Source organism: Pelobates fuscus, chromosome 5 (assembly GCF_036172605.1).
Source record: "Pelobates fuscus isolate aPelFus1 chromosome 5, aPelFus1.pri, whole genome shotgun sequence".
Lineage (NCBI taxonomy): Eukaryota > Metazoa > Chordata > Amphibia > Anura > Pelobatidae > Pelobates > Pelobates fuscus.
Window position 1 is genome coordinate 127562121 of NC_086321.1, and position 15918 is coordinate 127578038.

At 46.6% G+C, this 15918-nt stretch overlaps 1 protein-coding gene across 2 annotated transcripts in view; it reads right to left on the reverse strand.

Annotated features, from left to right (window-relative positions):
- CAMKK2 (calcium/calmodulin dependent protein kinase kinase 2) overlaps window positions 1-15918 on the reverse strand; it is an 87039-nt gene that overhangs the window by 49986 nt on the left and 21135 nt on the right. For both annotated transcript variants that reach the window (XM_063454255.1, XM_063454254.1), the window contains exons 2-3: window positions 11154-11721; window positions 9309-9356 (exon numbers count right to left, since the gene is read on the reverse strand). In XM_063454255.1, coding sequence (XP_063310325.1) covers window positions 9309-9356; window positions 11154-11672 — 567 coding nt within the window. In that variant the 5' untranslated portion in view covers window positions 11673-11721. The remainder of the gene's footprint in view (window positions 1-9308; window positions 9357-11153; window positions 11722-15918) is intronic.

Genomic DNA, 15918 nt, shown 5'->3' on the forward strand with positions numbered 1-15918 from the left:
GGGGGAGAGGAGACAGCTGAAGGGAGGGAATGAGGGAGCAGTGCTCTCAGACCACACAAACAGTAGGAATAAAAATTTTAAAAAAAATAAAAAAAACTGTACAAAAATCAATGTATACACTGACTAAATATACACCAATGCTGTGATCTATTATAGAAATAATAAAATCAATACAGAGTAAATTGGAGTGATACTTAGCTGAGGAGGCAGCAGCAAAGAATGAGGAAGGGCTTTAGATCACATGGGACATTATAGAGCAAGGAGCATTCCTATTGGTTAATATGTTGTAGGATTGTTAACCCTTTAGGGTACATGTTGTATATTTTCTTTAAATATTTACAGTATCCTTTCTTTGCTGCTGAGGATTAAAGAAAGACATAAAGCATAATATGAGCCTCCGTGTCCTTTAAGAAAATTCAGAGTATCTAGCCATCTCAGAAGACCAAGCATGATCAGCCCTGCATGAGAAGATAGATGTCTATATTCAGCAAATGAGTGCAAGCCTGCATGGCACTGCTTAGCCTAGAAGAGCTAACCAGATACTCTAAAAAGAGAATCCAGGACGCAAGGTATGCATGGTTTGACAAATTACACTGGGGCCTTTCTGGAACCACACCCATTACAGCCCTGGTAGTCATGGCACTTGGAGAGCCAATTTAATTCGTATTTGTTTATATAACTCATTGTGAAGAGTCTTGTTAAGGAGACATAGGCCTGTGAACAAAAGGTATCAAAAAGCATTGCTAAAACTCAAATTTGTTACAAATTGGCACAATATTTTATATTTTACTACTGACAATCTAGCCATAAATATAGAAATGCATTAGGGACAAATTTGCTCAGGATTTTTCGATTTTGCCACATTGAAATGATTTCAACCATGAACAGCCATGTGGGAGGAAAAGAAGCCAAACCCAAACATACTTCCTTGCAGACATCACTTGTTTATATAAAGAGCAGTCATGAAATCCAGATGCTGCAGAAAGGAAATCAAATAACAAGAAATGCATCCATGAATTGATTGCCCTCCTGAATCATATTAAATCTGCACATTACACCGCGTTTCATGTGCACAGCAAGTAATACAATACCCAAATATAGTGTAGGTCCCCCTTGTGCTGCCAAAACAGTTCTGATGTGTCCAGGCATGGACTCTACAAGACCACTGAATGGGTTTTGTTGCATCTGGCACAAAGACTTAAGCAGCAGAACATTTAAGTCCAGCAAGCTGCAAGGTGGTGCCTCTATGGATCGGATTTCTTCCAGCACACCCTCAATCGGATTTGGATCTGGGGATTTTGAGGCCAAGGCAACACCTTGAACCGTTTGTCATGTTCCTGGACCAAATAGACACAGTTCAGGAGAGCAGATAGGAAACCACCTGGACTGTGAATCTGTGCACGGGGCTGTGCAGAAAAAAGCACCAAGACGCAGTACAGGCAAGGACACAAACAGCAGGATAGTCAAGGAGCAGCCGAAGTCAGAAGCCGGGGTCAATATGACGTTGTAGATCAAGAGACAGGAACACAAGAACGAAACGCACATAAAAGGATCAAAGACTTGACAAAGTTCACAGGGCGAGGCTGTGTTTATATACCCTGCTGATGTCTGATCAGGGTCAGGTGATGCACAGCAATAGTCAACGTCCAGCCCCCAGTGCTGCAGACAAGCCAGGATTAACAGGACTGGAATAGCTAAAAAAAAAAAACTGCTGTGGCTCAAAGGTAGAATGCAGGCCCAGGACCGCAAAGTCTGGATGTCATGATGAGAACCCTGACAAATCAGCCTGCTTTCTTCTCATCGTGCATCCTGCTGCCATCTCTTCCCCAGATAAATGACACACACCTGAAAAACTACCGGATATAAAAGAAAATTATTCATCAGACCTGGCAACATTCCATAGTCCAGTTCTGAATCTCAAAAAAGGTGTTTTTGATGATGGACAGGGGTCATCATCATGGGCATTCTGACCATTTTACAGCTACGCAGTCCCATACGCTATGCACTGTCTTTGGATCATGGCCAGTATTAAAGGGACACTAGTCACCACTGCAGCTTAATGTAGTTGTTCTGGTGAGTATAATGGCTCCCTTCAGGCATTTTCATGTAAACACCGCCTTTTCAGAGAAAAAAATAAACAAATATTTATTAAATATTTTGTGACCTGTAACTTTCAATTAATGAGAATCTATCTATGTATATGTGAAAATTAAATCCCTGTTTGCCCTCTAAAAAACGGTATATACAGGGAGTGCAGAATTATTAGGCAAATGAGTATTTTGACCACATCGTCCTCTTTATGCATGTTGTCTTACTCCAAGCTGTATAGGCTCGAAAGCCTACTACCAATTAAGCATATTAGGTGATGTGCATCTCTGTAATGAGAAGGGGTGTGGTCTAATGACATCAACACCCTATATCAGGTGTGCATAATTATTAGGCAACTTCCTTTCCTTTGGCAAAATGGGTCAAAAGAGGGGGGCGGAGCCGAACCAGCTAACCGACAAGTCGCACGTTGTGTGAGCTCCTGCGGAGAGAGTCCAAAAACCGCGTATAACCCGAATCTGACTGCTGGAGACTTACCGCAATTGAGCTCAGTACACGGAGAAAGCTCCCACGGACCTGTCGGTACCATCCATGGCGACGTACTCGACCGGGAACCGCAGCGGCAACGTGAGGCCTAGCGGAGGCACGGGGGTCGGACGGCCGCCTTCCCGCCAGATGCCAACCGCATTAAGAGTGAGGAAAAACTCACCCCCCCCCCTATGGACCGATGGGGGATATCTCGGTCCCCACCGGATGGGGTGTTCTGGCCTCCGCACCGAGAGACAGGCGCACCGACCTCCCTATACGAAATGGAGGCAGGGGTCCCCAAGATGGTGGAACATTCTGACATGCAAAGGTCGGACAAGCGAAGGCACCAAACTGCTACAGCAGCAACTAAAGATTGCACGAGACCACTAGACTTAACCTCATACTCCCCAAACTGGTCCATGCGGACCAAGTGGGTTTTGTCCCCAACCGACAACTTTATGGTAATACTAGACGGGCGGTAGACATAGTGTGGTGGGCGGGCAAAACGCGAGCGCCTTCTCTGATCCTTTCCCTGGACGCAGAGAAGGCGTTCGACATGATACAATGGCCCTATATGTTTGCTCTACTAGAGGCAATGCACCTCCCTGCCACATTCATAAAAGCGACTAAGGCACTCTATGCCTCCCCGAGAGCACAGATATCAATCCCGGGGGCACAGTCGCCCCCTTTCGAACTAAGGAACGGTACCCGCCAGGGCTGCCCCCTCTCCCCCCTCCTCTTTATCTTAGCACTGGAGCCCCTACTACATCTCGTTCGCACGGACCCGGAGATCCGGGGGGTGCGGGTGGCCACCGAAGAATTCAAAATATCGGCGTACGCCGACGACATTTTACTCACAATAACAAACCCTAAAACCACCATTCCTCGGGTACTTGAGATTCTCGACGGATATCACCAGGTATCTGGATACAAAATCAATATTGACAAGTCGGTCGGCATGCCAATAGGGATGACAGAGGCGGACATCCAATGGCTGCAGCAGGTGATAGCCTTAAAGATTAGCACACAACCCATTAAATATTTGGGGGTCAGGCTAACGCCGGCTTACGAGGACCTCTATAAGGAAAACCACCAGAGAATCATGGCGGTGCTACGGCGGGACCTAGATAAATGGCATGATAAGCCCATCTCATGGTTGGGTAGGCTACATGCCATCAAAATGAATCTCCTCCCACGCCTCCTTTTCATCTTTCAAGCGCTGCCTGTCGCTGTGACTAAAAATTATCTTACACCCCTGCAAACCGCAATAGACAACTTCATCTGGGCGGGGAAGAGGCACAGAGTAGCGAGGCATACACTATACACCCCGAGAAGCAAGGGGGGACTGGGACTCCCAAACCTTCACCTGTACTACCTAGCCGCCCATCTAGCGCAAATAATTGAATGGCACTCCCCAACCGACACACACAGATGGGTTGACCTAGAAACGCACTTTATGGGTACTGATCTCCCCCAGTACTGGCTGTGGGTCCCGAAGCCCGACCGTCCAGAGATTGGCACCTCCTGCCCCGCCATCCTCAATTCGATTCGGGTTTGGAATGCTACTGCCCACAAATATGCCCTCGCGCACCCGATCTCTCCATTGACACCCTATCTCCGTAACAAAGCGTTCCCGCCAGGTATGACCCCTCGAGATTTTCGAGGCCTTGAGAACACGGGTGTTCAGCGCTACTGTCATCTGTTCCAGGGCGGTTCCTTTCACACCTTCGACAACCTAAAACTGAGGGCCCCACTAGCTAACAAAGACTACTTTCGCTACCTTCAGCTTAGGGACTTTGCCAGGAAACCTGAAATAGCGGCAGCGGCCAGGGCCAAACCCACTTTCTTTGAAGCGTTATGCCTGTCTGATGGACCACGTGCCGGCCTCATTACCCGCCTTTACGAGCAATTAAGCGCACCCACAAACGACTCCCACACACCCTCCTATATACTACAATGGGAGGCGGAACTCCAGCAGACTCTTGACAGTGGGGACTGGCAGGACATATGGGAGGCAGCGGCCAAATCCTCAATCTGTGTTGCTCACCAGGAACAGTGCTATAAAACACTCCTGAGGTGGTATACCACCCCAGTGAAGCTACACAGGATGGGGAAAACGCCCTCAGATATCTGCTGGAGAGGATGTGGAGCCAAAGGTACTTACCTCCACATGTGGTGGTCGTGCCCGAAAGCTGCCCTCTATTGGGAGCAGGTAGCTACACTCCTGACTGACGTACTTAACCGACCGATTAGGCCAGACCCCTGGACGTGTTTACTAGCCAAACCCATTGACAGTCTCCCACCCAGGGAACAGAAGCTAGTTAACAAGATTAACTTGGCGGCCAGACGCGCTCTGGCGCAAACGTGGCTCCAAACAGACACACCACCTTTGGACAGAGTCATAGGTAACATCAAGGAAGCGTTTCTCATGGATAAGCTCACGGCGCAGGTGAGAGACACGTACTCCCACTTCATCAAGGTCTGGGAACCATGGGAAGTCTTCATTGACCCATAAGCCCGTACTCCCCACCCCCGCCAGCCTGTGCCGTCTCCCGACAGGGGGTATATCCCCCCCCCCCCCTCCTTTGCCTTATAACCCTCTCCCCCTTTCGTTTTCTTTTTCCTCCTTCCTCTGCTTCTTCTCCTCCCTCCTCAAATCTTGCTAGGTGTTTCAACTTCACCACACAGTTTCGCAGATTTAATGTTTTAAAACTTTAACGTTGACCATATAGCATGTTGCAGTGACCACTGAAATAGCCACAGAAATACTATATGCAATGAGGCTCTTGGCAGATGACATGACTGTTCCCATAAGCAACAGTGCGATTTGGCAGTGAGGCCTCTACACAGGCCCCCGCAGGGCGGCCGACCGAGATGCCTGTGGGTGTCGTGACCGGCACAGCTGTCTCCTCCTCAATACAGGGGGCGAACCAATTATGCACTTATGAATATACTAATATGAGACTGTCCCACCATGTAAATGTTCTGGCTTTTCTGTTTCCTTTTCCTCTGCTACTGTGGGCTTCTGCGAAAGCCGTGTCATTGCAACGTCTGAGAACCATTTCACTGCATGTCACGACCAAAAATAAAGAATTTAAAAAAAAAAAAAAAAGATTGCACGAGAGACTCTATTGACAGAATCTTTGATCGCTTTTGGGCGAAACTAGAGGCCTACATGCAGCCAGCAACCCCACGCTACCAAAAGGCCGCAGGGATGAGAGCCGAAGACGGGAACCACACTTCAGCTCCACACACCCAGAGCCCTCCCGGGCTGAGCACAACGAAGGGTATGGTCCGGAGGTACCGGCCACATTGGTGGAGAGCAGCACAGCGACCGAGCCAGCGACTGAAGGATACTCACTGCACTACCCCGCAAGGGGCGACCCTGGGTCTCGTGGGTCCCCAGGCTGGTAGCATACAAACTCCAGCCCTCCCGCAGCACCGGGGCAGGGAAGGATTCCCACCCCCAAAACGTCGAGGTTCGGCTCCAATGCGAACGAAGCCGGGCATGAGATCCAAACAGAACAAGCACCCGCCTCCCAACCGAGTAAAGCGACGTCAGCCGCGGAAACCGCACGACCAGCTAGGGTGGCGAAGAGTAGTCCGACACCCTGCCAGCCGCTACCGCAGAGTGACGAGCCACGTCATTCAGGCGTCTGTCCTCAACTTCATGGAGAGAACTCCCCGGTCACCTCTGAGCCGACACTCATGCTACCTGTGGCCGAGTATCTCCTCACCAAACGAGCAAGCCGCTCCCTGGCAAGTCATGTCTATGCTGGACAGTTCAATGGACCATGTTGGCGTAGGCTAGGGGACTGGCCTGTGGAGCTGGGGGCCAAACTCCTGTCTCTCCAGCTTACAATTTATGAGACAATGTTGGGGGAGCCCTGATGCTTTGATACCCACCTTCTACATGTGCCCAGATAAGTTGAAATGTATAACCTAACCTATCCTAATGTACACATACGTTTTACCTACTTTATGACATAATATAGCAAACATGTACACGCTCCAGTGTCATAGTGTTACCTTGCGCTCCTTATACCGGAGCAATGTGGCAGCTAAGATCGCGTACTCTCTTTACTGGGCAAGGCTCTTACCTGTTCTGTATTCTAGACTACCCTACCCTGAAGCAGTCACGGTGGCATGAGTCAAAATGGCGCCTGACACCATTTACCCTAGAGATGGTACTGCCTGCTAAAACACTGTCTCACCTGTATTCTCGTACTAATTGGTGCCTGCTGTTGCAGCAACGTGAACCCCTTATCTTAACTGAGTACCGCAATAACATCTGTTCACCTACATATGTCTTGAGATTACCATCTTCATAGCGTAACATGAGTATACCCTCCCAGTTGCCCTAGACATGGCAAAGTACTGCTCTCATGTATATAGTGAACCCTCTTCTAGTATACCCTATCTGCAGGACCTGTATCCTGGCAGCCTAGTCTACCCCAACATTACTATTGTTACCCTGATGTTATCCAATGTTATCCAAGCATACTCAACGTAATTTAACCGAAGTTGTTCATTTATAAATATAAAAATTGTGCATGTATTTCTGATAACCCCACTGTTATGTACTCTTTGACATTGCAAGAGGATTGCCGACGGGGTACCTCGCGCAAGTATGTTACCTCTTATGCACTACAAAAATAAAGAATAGAAAAAAAAAAGAAATATGGGTCAAAAGAAGGACTTGACAGGCTCAGAAAAGTCAAAAATAGTGAGATATCTTGCAGAGGGATGCAGCACTCTTAAAATTGCAAAGCTTCTGAAGCGTGATCATCGAACAATCAAGCGTTTAATTCAAAATAGTCAACAGGGTCGCAAGAAGCGTGTGGAAAAACCAAGGCGCAAAATAACTGCCCATGAACTGAGAAAAGTCAAGCGTGCAGCTGCCAAGATGCCACTTGCCACCAGTTTGGCCATATTTCAGAGCTGCAACATCACTGGAGTGCCCAAAAGCACAAGGTGTGCAATACTCAGAGACATGGCCAAGGTAAGAAAGGCTGAAAGACGACCACCACTTTACAAGACACACAAGCTGAAACGTCAAGACTGGGCCAAGAAATATCTCAAGACTGATTTTTCTAAGGTTTTATGGACTGATGAAATGAGAGTGAGTCTTAATGGGCCAGATGGATGGGCCCGTGGCTGGATTGGTAAAGGGCAGAGAGCTCCAGTCCGACTCTGGGAGAACACCCGTTTCATATTGGCTTGCTCCTTATCAAGTGACGTGAAGGTCCCTACCTACGTGCCTAATTCCTTGACAAAACTGTCCCCAAATAGGAGGCCTTTTGCCTGTGGTCCAGGCTCTGAAATAGCTAGATTCACTAGCTTAGGCTCAATTTTTATGAGTATTGCCTTGCGCCGCTCAGTAGCTAATGCCGTATTGGCGTTGCCCAACAAACAGATCGTTGGATACACCGCCTGATGGCTAACAAGTCTGCGGGTCCGCCAGGTAAGGCCATCTCGACCATGTAAAAAATCTTCGCACTTTGCCCCAAGACATCCAGTCCCGCCGGAAAACCGGAACATGAAAGTAAAGTTCCTGTACCGCGGTGCAAGCTGTGAAGCCGGCCCACGCTTCAGGACAGGTAAGTAATTATGGGAGGGGAAGTACACTATGGGAGGGGAGGGAAGTACACTATGGGAGGGGAGGGGGGGGAAGTACACTATGGGAGGGGAGGGGGGGGGAAGTACACTATGGGAGGGGAGGGGGGGGAAGTACACTATGGGAGGGGAGGGGGGGGGAAGTACACAGTGGGAGGGGAGGGGGGGGAGTACACTATGGGAGGGGAGGGGAGGGGGGGAAGTACACTATGGGAGGGGAGAAGTACACTATGGGAGGGGAGGGGAGGGGGAAGTACACTATGGGAGGGGAGGGGGGAGAATACTATGGGATGGGAGGGGGGAGAATACTATGGGAGGGGAGGGGAGAATGGGAGGGGAGGGGGAGAATACTATGGGAGGGGAGGGGGAGAATACTATGGGAGGGGAGGGGGGAGAGTACTATGGGAGGGGAGGGGGGAGAATACTATGGGAGGGGAGGGGGGGAGAATACTATGGGAGGGGAGGGGGAGAATACTATGGGAGGGGATGGGGGGGGAGAATACTATGGGGGAAAGGAGAATACTATGGGAGGGGAGGGGGAGAATACTATGGGAGGGGAGGGGGAGAATACTATGGGAGGGGAGGGGGAGAATACTATGGGAGGGGAGGGGGGGAATACTATGGGAGAGGAGGGGGGGAGAATACTATGGGAGAGGAGGGGGGAGAATACTATGGGAGGGGGGGAGAATACTATGGGAGGGGAGGGGGAGAATACTATGGGAGGGGAGGGGGGGAATACTATGGGAGGGGGGAATACTATGGGGGGGGGAATACTATGGAAAGGGGGGAACACTATGGGATGAGGGGGGAATACTATGGGATGAGGGGGGGGGGGAGGAATACTATGGGATGAGGGGGGGGGGGGGGGAATACTATGGGAGGGGGGGAAATTTCCTGGAATTTCTTTCTAAAAATGAGGTGCGTGTTATACGCCGATAAATACGGTATCTACTATTTTCAGCCAATAGAATTAAATTGACTCCAAAGCCTTGTGTTAGTTGTTTGAATGGTCAGCCAAGTGTTAGTGGATAGCTTGCTTTTCACAATGCTTAAACACTCTAAATATAAAACCTAAAATAATACAGGAGATTAAAGAAATATCAAGAGCTTAAATGTACCTTTCCAATTTCATCTTTCAGCCTGTACTGGTTAAGCTGGACACAGTCCTGAAAAAAAATAAATAAATAAATAAATTCATTATCCTATGGGTTTTAACATCGAATGACCACATTGCAATGGGATGCAATTAGATTCATGGTAAGAGACACTGTTGTAGAGATTGCAGACTCATAGTGGCAATTAACACTGCATCCAGCACAGGTATAATACAGATACCTCTATTAGGCAGAGAAGTTAAAGCAATCACAGCTATATATGTCAGGCACAGCATGGAAAGAAAAAGATAACACATGTATAAATAGACATCAGTTTAAATAATTTTTTTACTATAAGAGCAGAAATTTTTCTCAAGAAAGGCTGCATTATTGTTTTGTTGTCATAATATAACCAACCTGTATATTAATATACACACACACACACAAACACTTCAAAGGGACGGTATAGACACCCAATTCACTTAATGTCAATGAATTGGTCTGGATGCCATGCCTCAGTAATTTTAACCCTGTAAGTGAAAACATTGCCGTTCTGCAGGAATGCAGCCACTGACAACCACTAGTAAGGCATCTGCCAAAAAGTGAAACTCAAAGAGACCATTTGATTGGCACACTGAAGCACTTGTGTGCAGTAGCCTCCCAATGATTTACTATGGGAAAGCATTGGATTGGCTGTTATGAAAAAAAATCGATGATTTCAAGGATGCGGGGCGACCACAGAGAGAGAAGCGCGATTTGGGAAAAAAATGTAAATAAACTAAACTACTTTTTCAACCCTTGAGGGTAGGGGACGGTCACCTAAATGGTCACTAAGACACTCTAGTAGGAATACACATTTCTATTTCTAAAGGAATAGTCTTACTTTGAGGAATGATTAAAGAAAATTTATTCTGTAGGACAAAATAACAAATGCTGCTCAGCAAGATGTAAGTATCCCGAATTAAAAAATAAATAAAAAAAAATCTGTATTTCCAGCTTGTCTTAATTCTGTTTGGTCAGTATTAGATTATAAAATCATCTGAACAAATCATGTTGGGATTGAAAAATGTAGTTCTAAATTCAAAAATACACATGGCCATGTATCATGGCGATAAGAGTCCAAACACTTACATTAACATTTATGCCGTCATGGTTTTCCTAATAAAGATACTTTTTGCCCCTTCAACTTCTCTAACAAGGCATACAAAGGAACAGACCAAACACTGGGTGAACTGTGCAACACACTGTCCTTAGAAAGTCATTATTAATTTTAAATTAGCACTGATTGCATTAGTTGAACAATATGGGTAGCTTCATTTCAGATCAACATGGAGCAGTACATGTGATCAGTCTCTAGATCCGTCCAGAGCTATTTTTAGAGCCATCAGAATTTATATTAGCACAGAGCTATTTTTAATAGGATTCTTTATAACCACCCACAGCTGCGTATAATCTGACCAGGCTTTATATCTCACACAAAGAAGTATATATGGGCCGCTTTTCGATGTACGGAGCATTGAATATATAGTCTAACAAAATACAGCACTGACAATGTATTGGTTTGCAGATATAATTGAGGGGCTTACGCCAACTATTTCCTTAGCGTTGTCCTTACTTTGTATTTATGCTTGGGAGAAAGATCAACAGGCTGAATTCACGAATGCTCAGATGTCAGCATGCGAGCAATGATACTAAATATCCCAGATCTTTAGACTTCCATATGTAACTGAATTCAGCAGAATATTTTTGCCTATTTTGGTATGAACTCTTTAAAATTGTTCTTGGAATATTTAACTTTCTCTGGAAGGAGGAGCAACAAGACATTTCTAGAGACAGAATATACATTAAAAGGAAGGAATTTAACATTACCTGAAAACCCGTAATAGAGACACGGTTAGACTCTACTGTTGGTCTCCGTGGCAAGCGTGGAGAAGACTGTGGTGAGGTTACCGGAGAATAGGGGAGAGATGGATAAATGTACCGTCCATTCATATCTAGGTTGCTTGGAGATTGCACAGATGAAGAACGTTCTTGGAGGGATAGCTTCCTATTTGTCATATTGAGTTTGGCCCTGGGATCTTTGATATCATTTGGAAGCCCTTTGAGGTCCTCCAGTATACATCCACTTTCAGTAAGTCTATGAAAATCAGGCTCATCTTTGCCGGTCTCATTTGGTTCCACACCTTCACTAACCGGCTCTCCATTATGCCCATGCTCAATATCTGAAATATAAGGATCATATTCTGTGACCACGATAACGGATTCCATGCCTAGGTCGATGCTCAGAGTTGAGAAGTTGCAAACGACGTGAGGCTGGTTTGAATGCTCATTGTCCTCTTGTAGGATGGACCTCTCAGAAGAAGCCCTCTTGGACACGCATGATGACATGGTGTATGGCCAACCTTCATGTATGTTCTTATTCTGCTCCCATTGGGACCTACATAAAATGGAGACATCATATTGAAGTACCAGCACACTGACGGCCTATTTAAAGCTATTTCACAATATTCAATGAAAAAACAGTAATTTTACTTACCGTAAATTCCTTTTTTCCCTTCGTATAGTGGCAGTACTTACAAGTGGGATGTTCCTTAGGATTCTGGACAAGAAGCTCCCCCTTCTTTAGAATTTAAATGCTGTGCTCCGCCTGCTGCCTCCATATAAGCTGTAACTCAGAGACACTCACCAGTTCTTCTTGTCCCGGCAACGGGACGGACAGGTTCCCCCACAGTGCAGGTGGAGATTTGGTGCGTTCAGCACAGGTTGCTGACCGGGAGGTGAGTGCCCGATAGTTTCCCGGGCGGGAACTGAGCGGCAACAGTACTTCCGGGTTCGCGTTACGGAACGTGACCGGGTACTGTCTTTTGTGGTTTTTTCTGACGGAGTTCCCAGGCGGTTCTCCTTCATTGCTCATTACGCATGCGCACAGCGGTGGAACGCACGCCCGGGAGGCTTTGCGTTCCACCAAACACAGAATCACGCTACTGAGCATGCGCGAAACGGTGTTTGGCGCCAAATTTAAAATTTGGATACATGGCTGTGCAGGACCTTCCTGACCCCAAGGGTGGGTGTACAGTTCTGGTTCTCCGTGTCACCTGCCCTCCTACACGGATCTTAGGTGATTTAAGGTGAGGTTTAACTATTGAACTCTCCTTTTTTTCACCTTTTGTTTTTATGCATGCTTCTAGAATAAGTCCTATGTCTCCAGATAAGACAGATATAGACAAGATGTCAACTTCTGTTCCAAACACCACAAGTAAATCTAAGCACTTATGTTGTCTGGAATGTGCGTTACCTCTACCTGACGGATGTCGCAAAAATACATGCAATCAGTGCGCAACGGATCGGCTAGTAAAAGCCGAGCAGACTGATATGGCATCCTTCCTGGGCTGGTTTCAGGAAAATTTGTCCCAGACATTTGAAGCTATTCGGGAGAAACTGCCCACACAGCGTAGGAGGAATAGATCTCCTTCTGTGTCTGACGTCTCTTCGCCTTCGGATATTTCCAGCCTGGCTCAAGTGTGGAGGAGGGGTTTCCACCAGAAGAGCTGAAGAAATTTATTAAAGAAGTGACGACGGCGGTACAAGAAACTGAACCTACCAAGGGTAGGTTAAAGGTTTCCCAATGTCTCCTTAAATCTTGGATCTCCATCATAGAGAATAAAAGAATCCTGAAAGACGTGCGTTCAAGTCAAGCTACAGTCTGGAGAAAAATGGGAAGATCTTCCTAAGTGGATGTTCAGATTGACCAGCTATCGAAGAAAACCACTATACCCATTGGCGAAGTCTCAGGGCTTAAAGACCCAATGGACGAACGGGCCGAAACTTTGTGTAGTAGAATATTCCAGGCCGCAGGATATCAGTACAGAGCTGAATTTGCAGGTTCAGCGGTTCTCAGAGCTCAGAGCGTTTGGCTACAAGCCCTGGAAGATTCCATTATGGGAAATCTGATACAGATCCTTCCCATCTCTTGTTCCTACTGAAAGATGAGTTTTCTTTGTTTATCAGCGAGGATTATGGGTTTGTCGTCAGTAGCCAGAAGAGCTCTTTGGCTACGAACATGGACAGCTGACTCTGCGTCTAAGGCACCCTTATGTGCATTACCCTTTGAAAGGAACAAAAAATTATTTTTTTTTTTTTTTTTTTTTTTTTGGCACTCCTTTGGAAGACATTGTTAGACAGATGTCTGATACGAAGAAAGCCCTGCCTCTGGATTCAAGAACCCAGGGATATTAAAGTTTTCAGTACAAGGGTCAGAGGTCCTTTCGTTACCAGGGCGGTTTTGCAGGTTTCAGAAGCATGATGGCCTATGGCCATACCAGCCTGAAAATCCCTTATCTCGTCAGATCTCAGAAGCCATCCAGACTCGGGCCTGGTTAGTACTTGTATGGGAGACCAACTATGTACCTCAAATAAACAGCCAGTGGTCTTGACAGGAATCAACAGGCATGACAAAAGGGGAAATTTTGACGCCATAAGATGGGAGGATGCCTTCGGTTCTTCACCCAAGACTAGGAAAGAGTGCTTCATAGGTGGATTACGAGAACCATTTCAGAAGGTTACAGAATAAAGTTTCATCGAGACCACGTCCATCCTTCCTACTGTCAAGCTATCCATCAAGAGTAAACAAATTCTCTTCTTCTTTAAGAAATGTGGTAGAGAGGTACCCAATCGTTGGGTATTTCAGGGAGTTTACTCACGCCTTTTTTTTTCTGGTTCAAATACCAGATGGAAACTAGTAAACACCTGCTTACCATGACAGAAGTTCCGTATGGAACGTATTTTGTCTTTTGACAGGGAAATTACATGGCAGAGTTGGTTTAAATATGCTTATCTCCATGTACGGGTTTCAGAATCTTCCCGGAAGTTCTCAGGTTTGCGGTTCTAGCAACACTGGCTTGTTGGTCTAGTGGTATGATTCTCGCTTCAGGTGCGAGAGGTCCCGGGTTCAAATCCGGAAGTGCCCAAGCATTCTTGTTTCAAGAAAGCGAAGGATTCTCCATTTACATTTAAACTCTTCCCTTTGGCCTGTCCTCAGCTCTTCGAGCTTTTACGGAAATCCTGGCATCCATAGCAGTGGTTTTACGTCTGAAAGGTATCTCGATTGTTCCATACCTGGACGTTTGGTTCCTGAAGGCCCAATAAAGACAACTGCTAAATCTTCATCTCACGATTACAATGAAGGTTTTAAGAGATCACGGTTGGATCCTGAACCTGGAAAAATCCAAGCTGACTGCGTCATGAAGTCTAGAGTTCTTGGGTCTTAGAGGAAATTCACAGTCCCTCTCTCTTTTTCTACCATTAGTGAAACAAATGAGGATTTTAAAAGCCGTATCAAAGCTGCATAAAAACCTAAGTTCAATCAGAGATGCTATGAGGTTCTAGGCCTCCTCGCTTCTGCAATCCCAGCAGTGGCCTGGGCAAAGGCAGAAGCAAAACCATTGCAATGGGACATCCTTTCCCAATGGACACGAAAACAGGAAGATCTAGACTCTCCCTTCCACCTATCCAAAGGGTGAAAGAACTCCTGAACTGGTGGAAACACAGAAGCAAAATCTCAAAGGGCCTATCGTTTGCTCAGAAACAATGGTTTATGATATCCACATATGCCTCCCAGATGGGTTGGGGCGCCCATCTAGCTTCTCAGTTCCGTCAGGGTCTTGGAACGGAGTGGAGTCAGGCATTTCCTGAAGTTTCAGGGTTTTATGCGGTTTGGAAGGCACTGGTTTCCTTCCGTTCAGCCATCACAAATCAGGCAATGAGGATTCAGTCGGACGACGCCACTACAGTGGTTTTTTTCGCCAGGGTGGCACGAAGGTAAAAGCTCTTCAAGAGCTCTGCTACCTCATATGTCTTGGGCTCAAGCGAATCTTCTCGCTATATCAGCTACCCATGTCAGAGGGTCTCTAAAGTTAGTTCAGACGGCCTCAGCCGTAGACTTTGGTCTCAGGCAGACTGGGCACTGTCAAGCTAAATTTTTTGGCGCTGGGTTCACGCTTCGGCAGGCCGGAGATAGACCTGTTTGCCACAAGGAGATACAGGAAAGTTCAATGTTTTGCTTCTCTCCATTCAGGAGAGTACCCAGTTGTCCTAGACGGTCTATCGATACCTTGGACCTTCGACATGGCTTATGTTTTCCCTCCTGTCGCTCTTATACCACGGATTGTTCATAAGTAAGATGAAGAAGGCAAGTAATTGGCAGTCCTGCCCTTCTGGCCGAACAGGAGTTGGTTTTCGGAAGTGGAAAACTTGACAATCTCACGTTGGCATCTCCAGTCTCTTCTCAAGTATTGGAGAATGTGACTCTCCCCGTGGAAACTCTGGATATTTTTCACCTGACTGCATGGTTGCTGCAAGGGTGATCCTTCAAGGCCATGGTCTCTCTGACCTTTATGTGATGTGTTGCTGTCTTCTGTCCGCTGGTCCACTTCGTATATCTATTTCAGAGTTTTTGGATGAAGTTCAGAACCTGGTGTTCACTTCGAGGTTGGATCCGGCCAAAGCCTCTATCCCGGAAAGTCTTTCTTTTTTGCAAGATGGGTTTGAAGCCGGCCTGGGAGTTTTACGCTCAAAGGCCAGATTTCAGCTCTAAATCACTTCCTGGTTCGTGGCTTTGCCTCAAACCTGCTTTTTC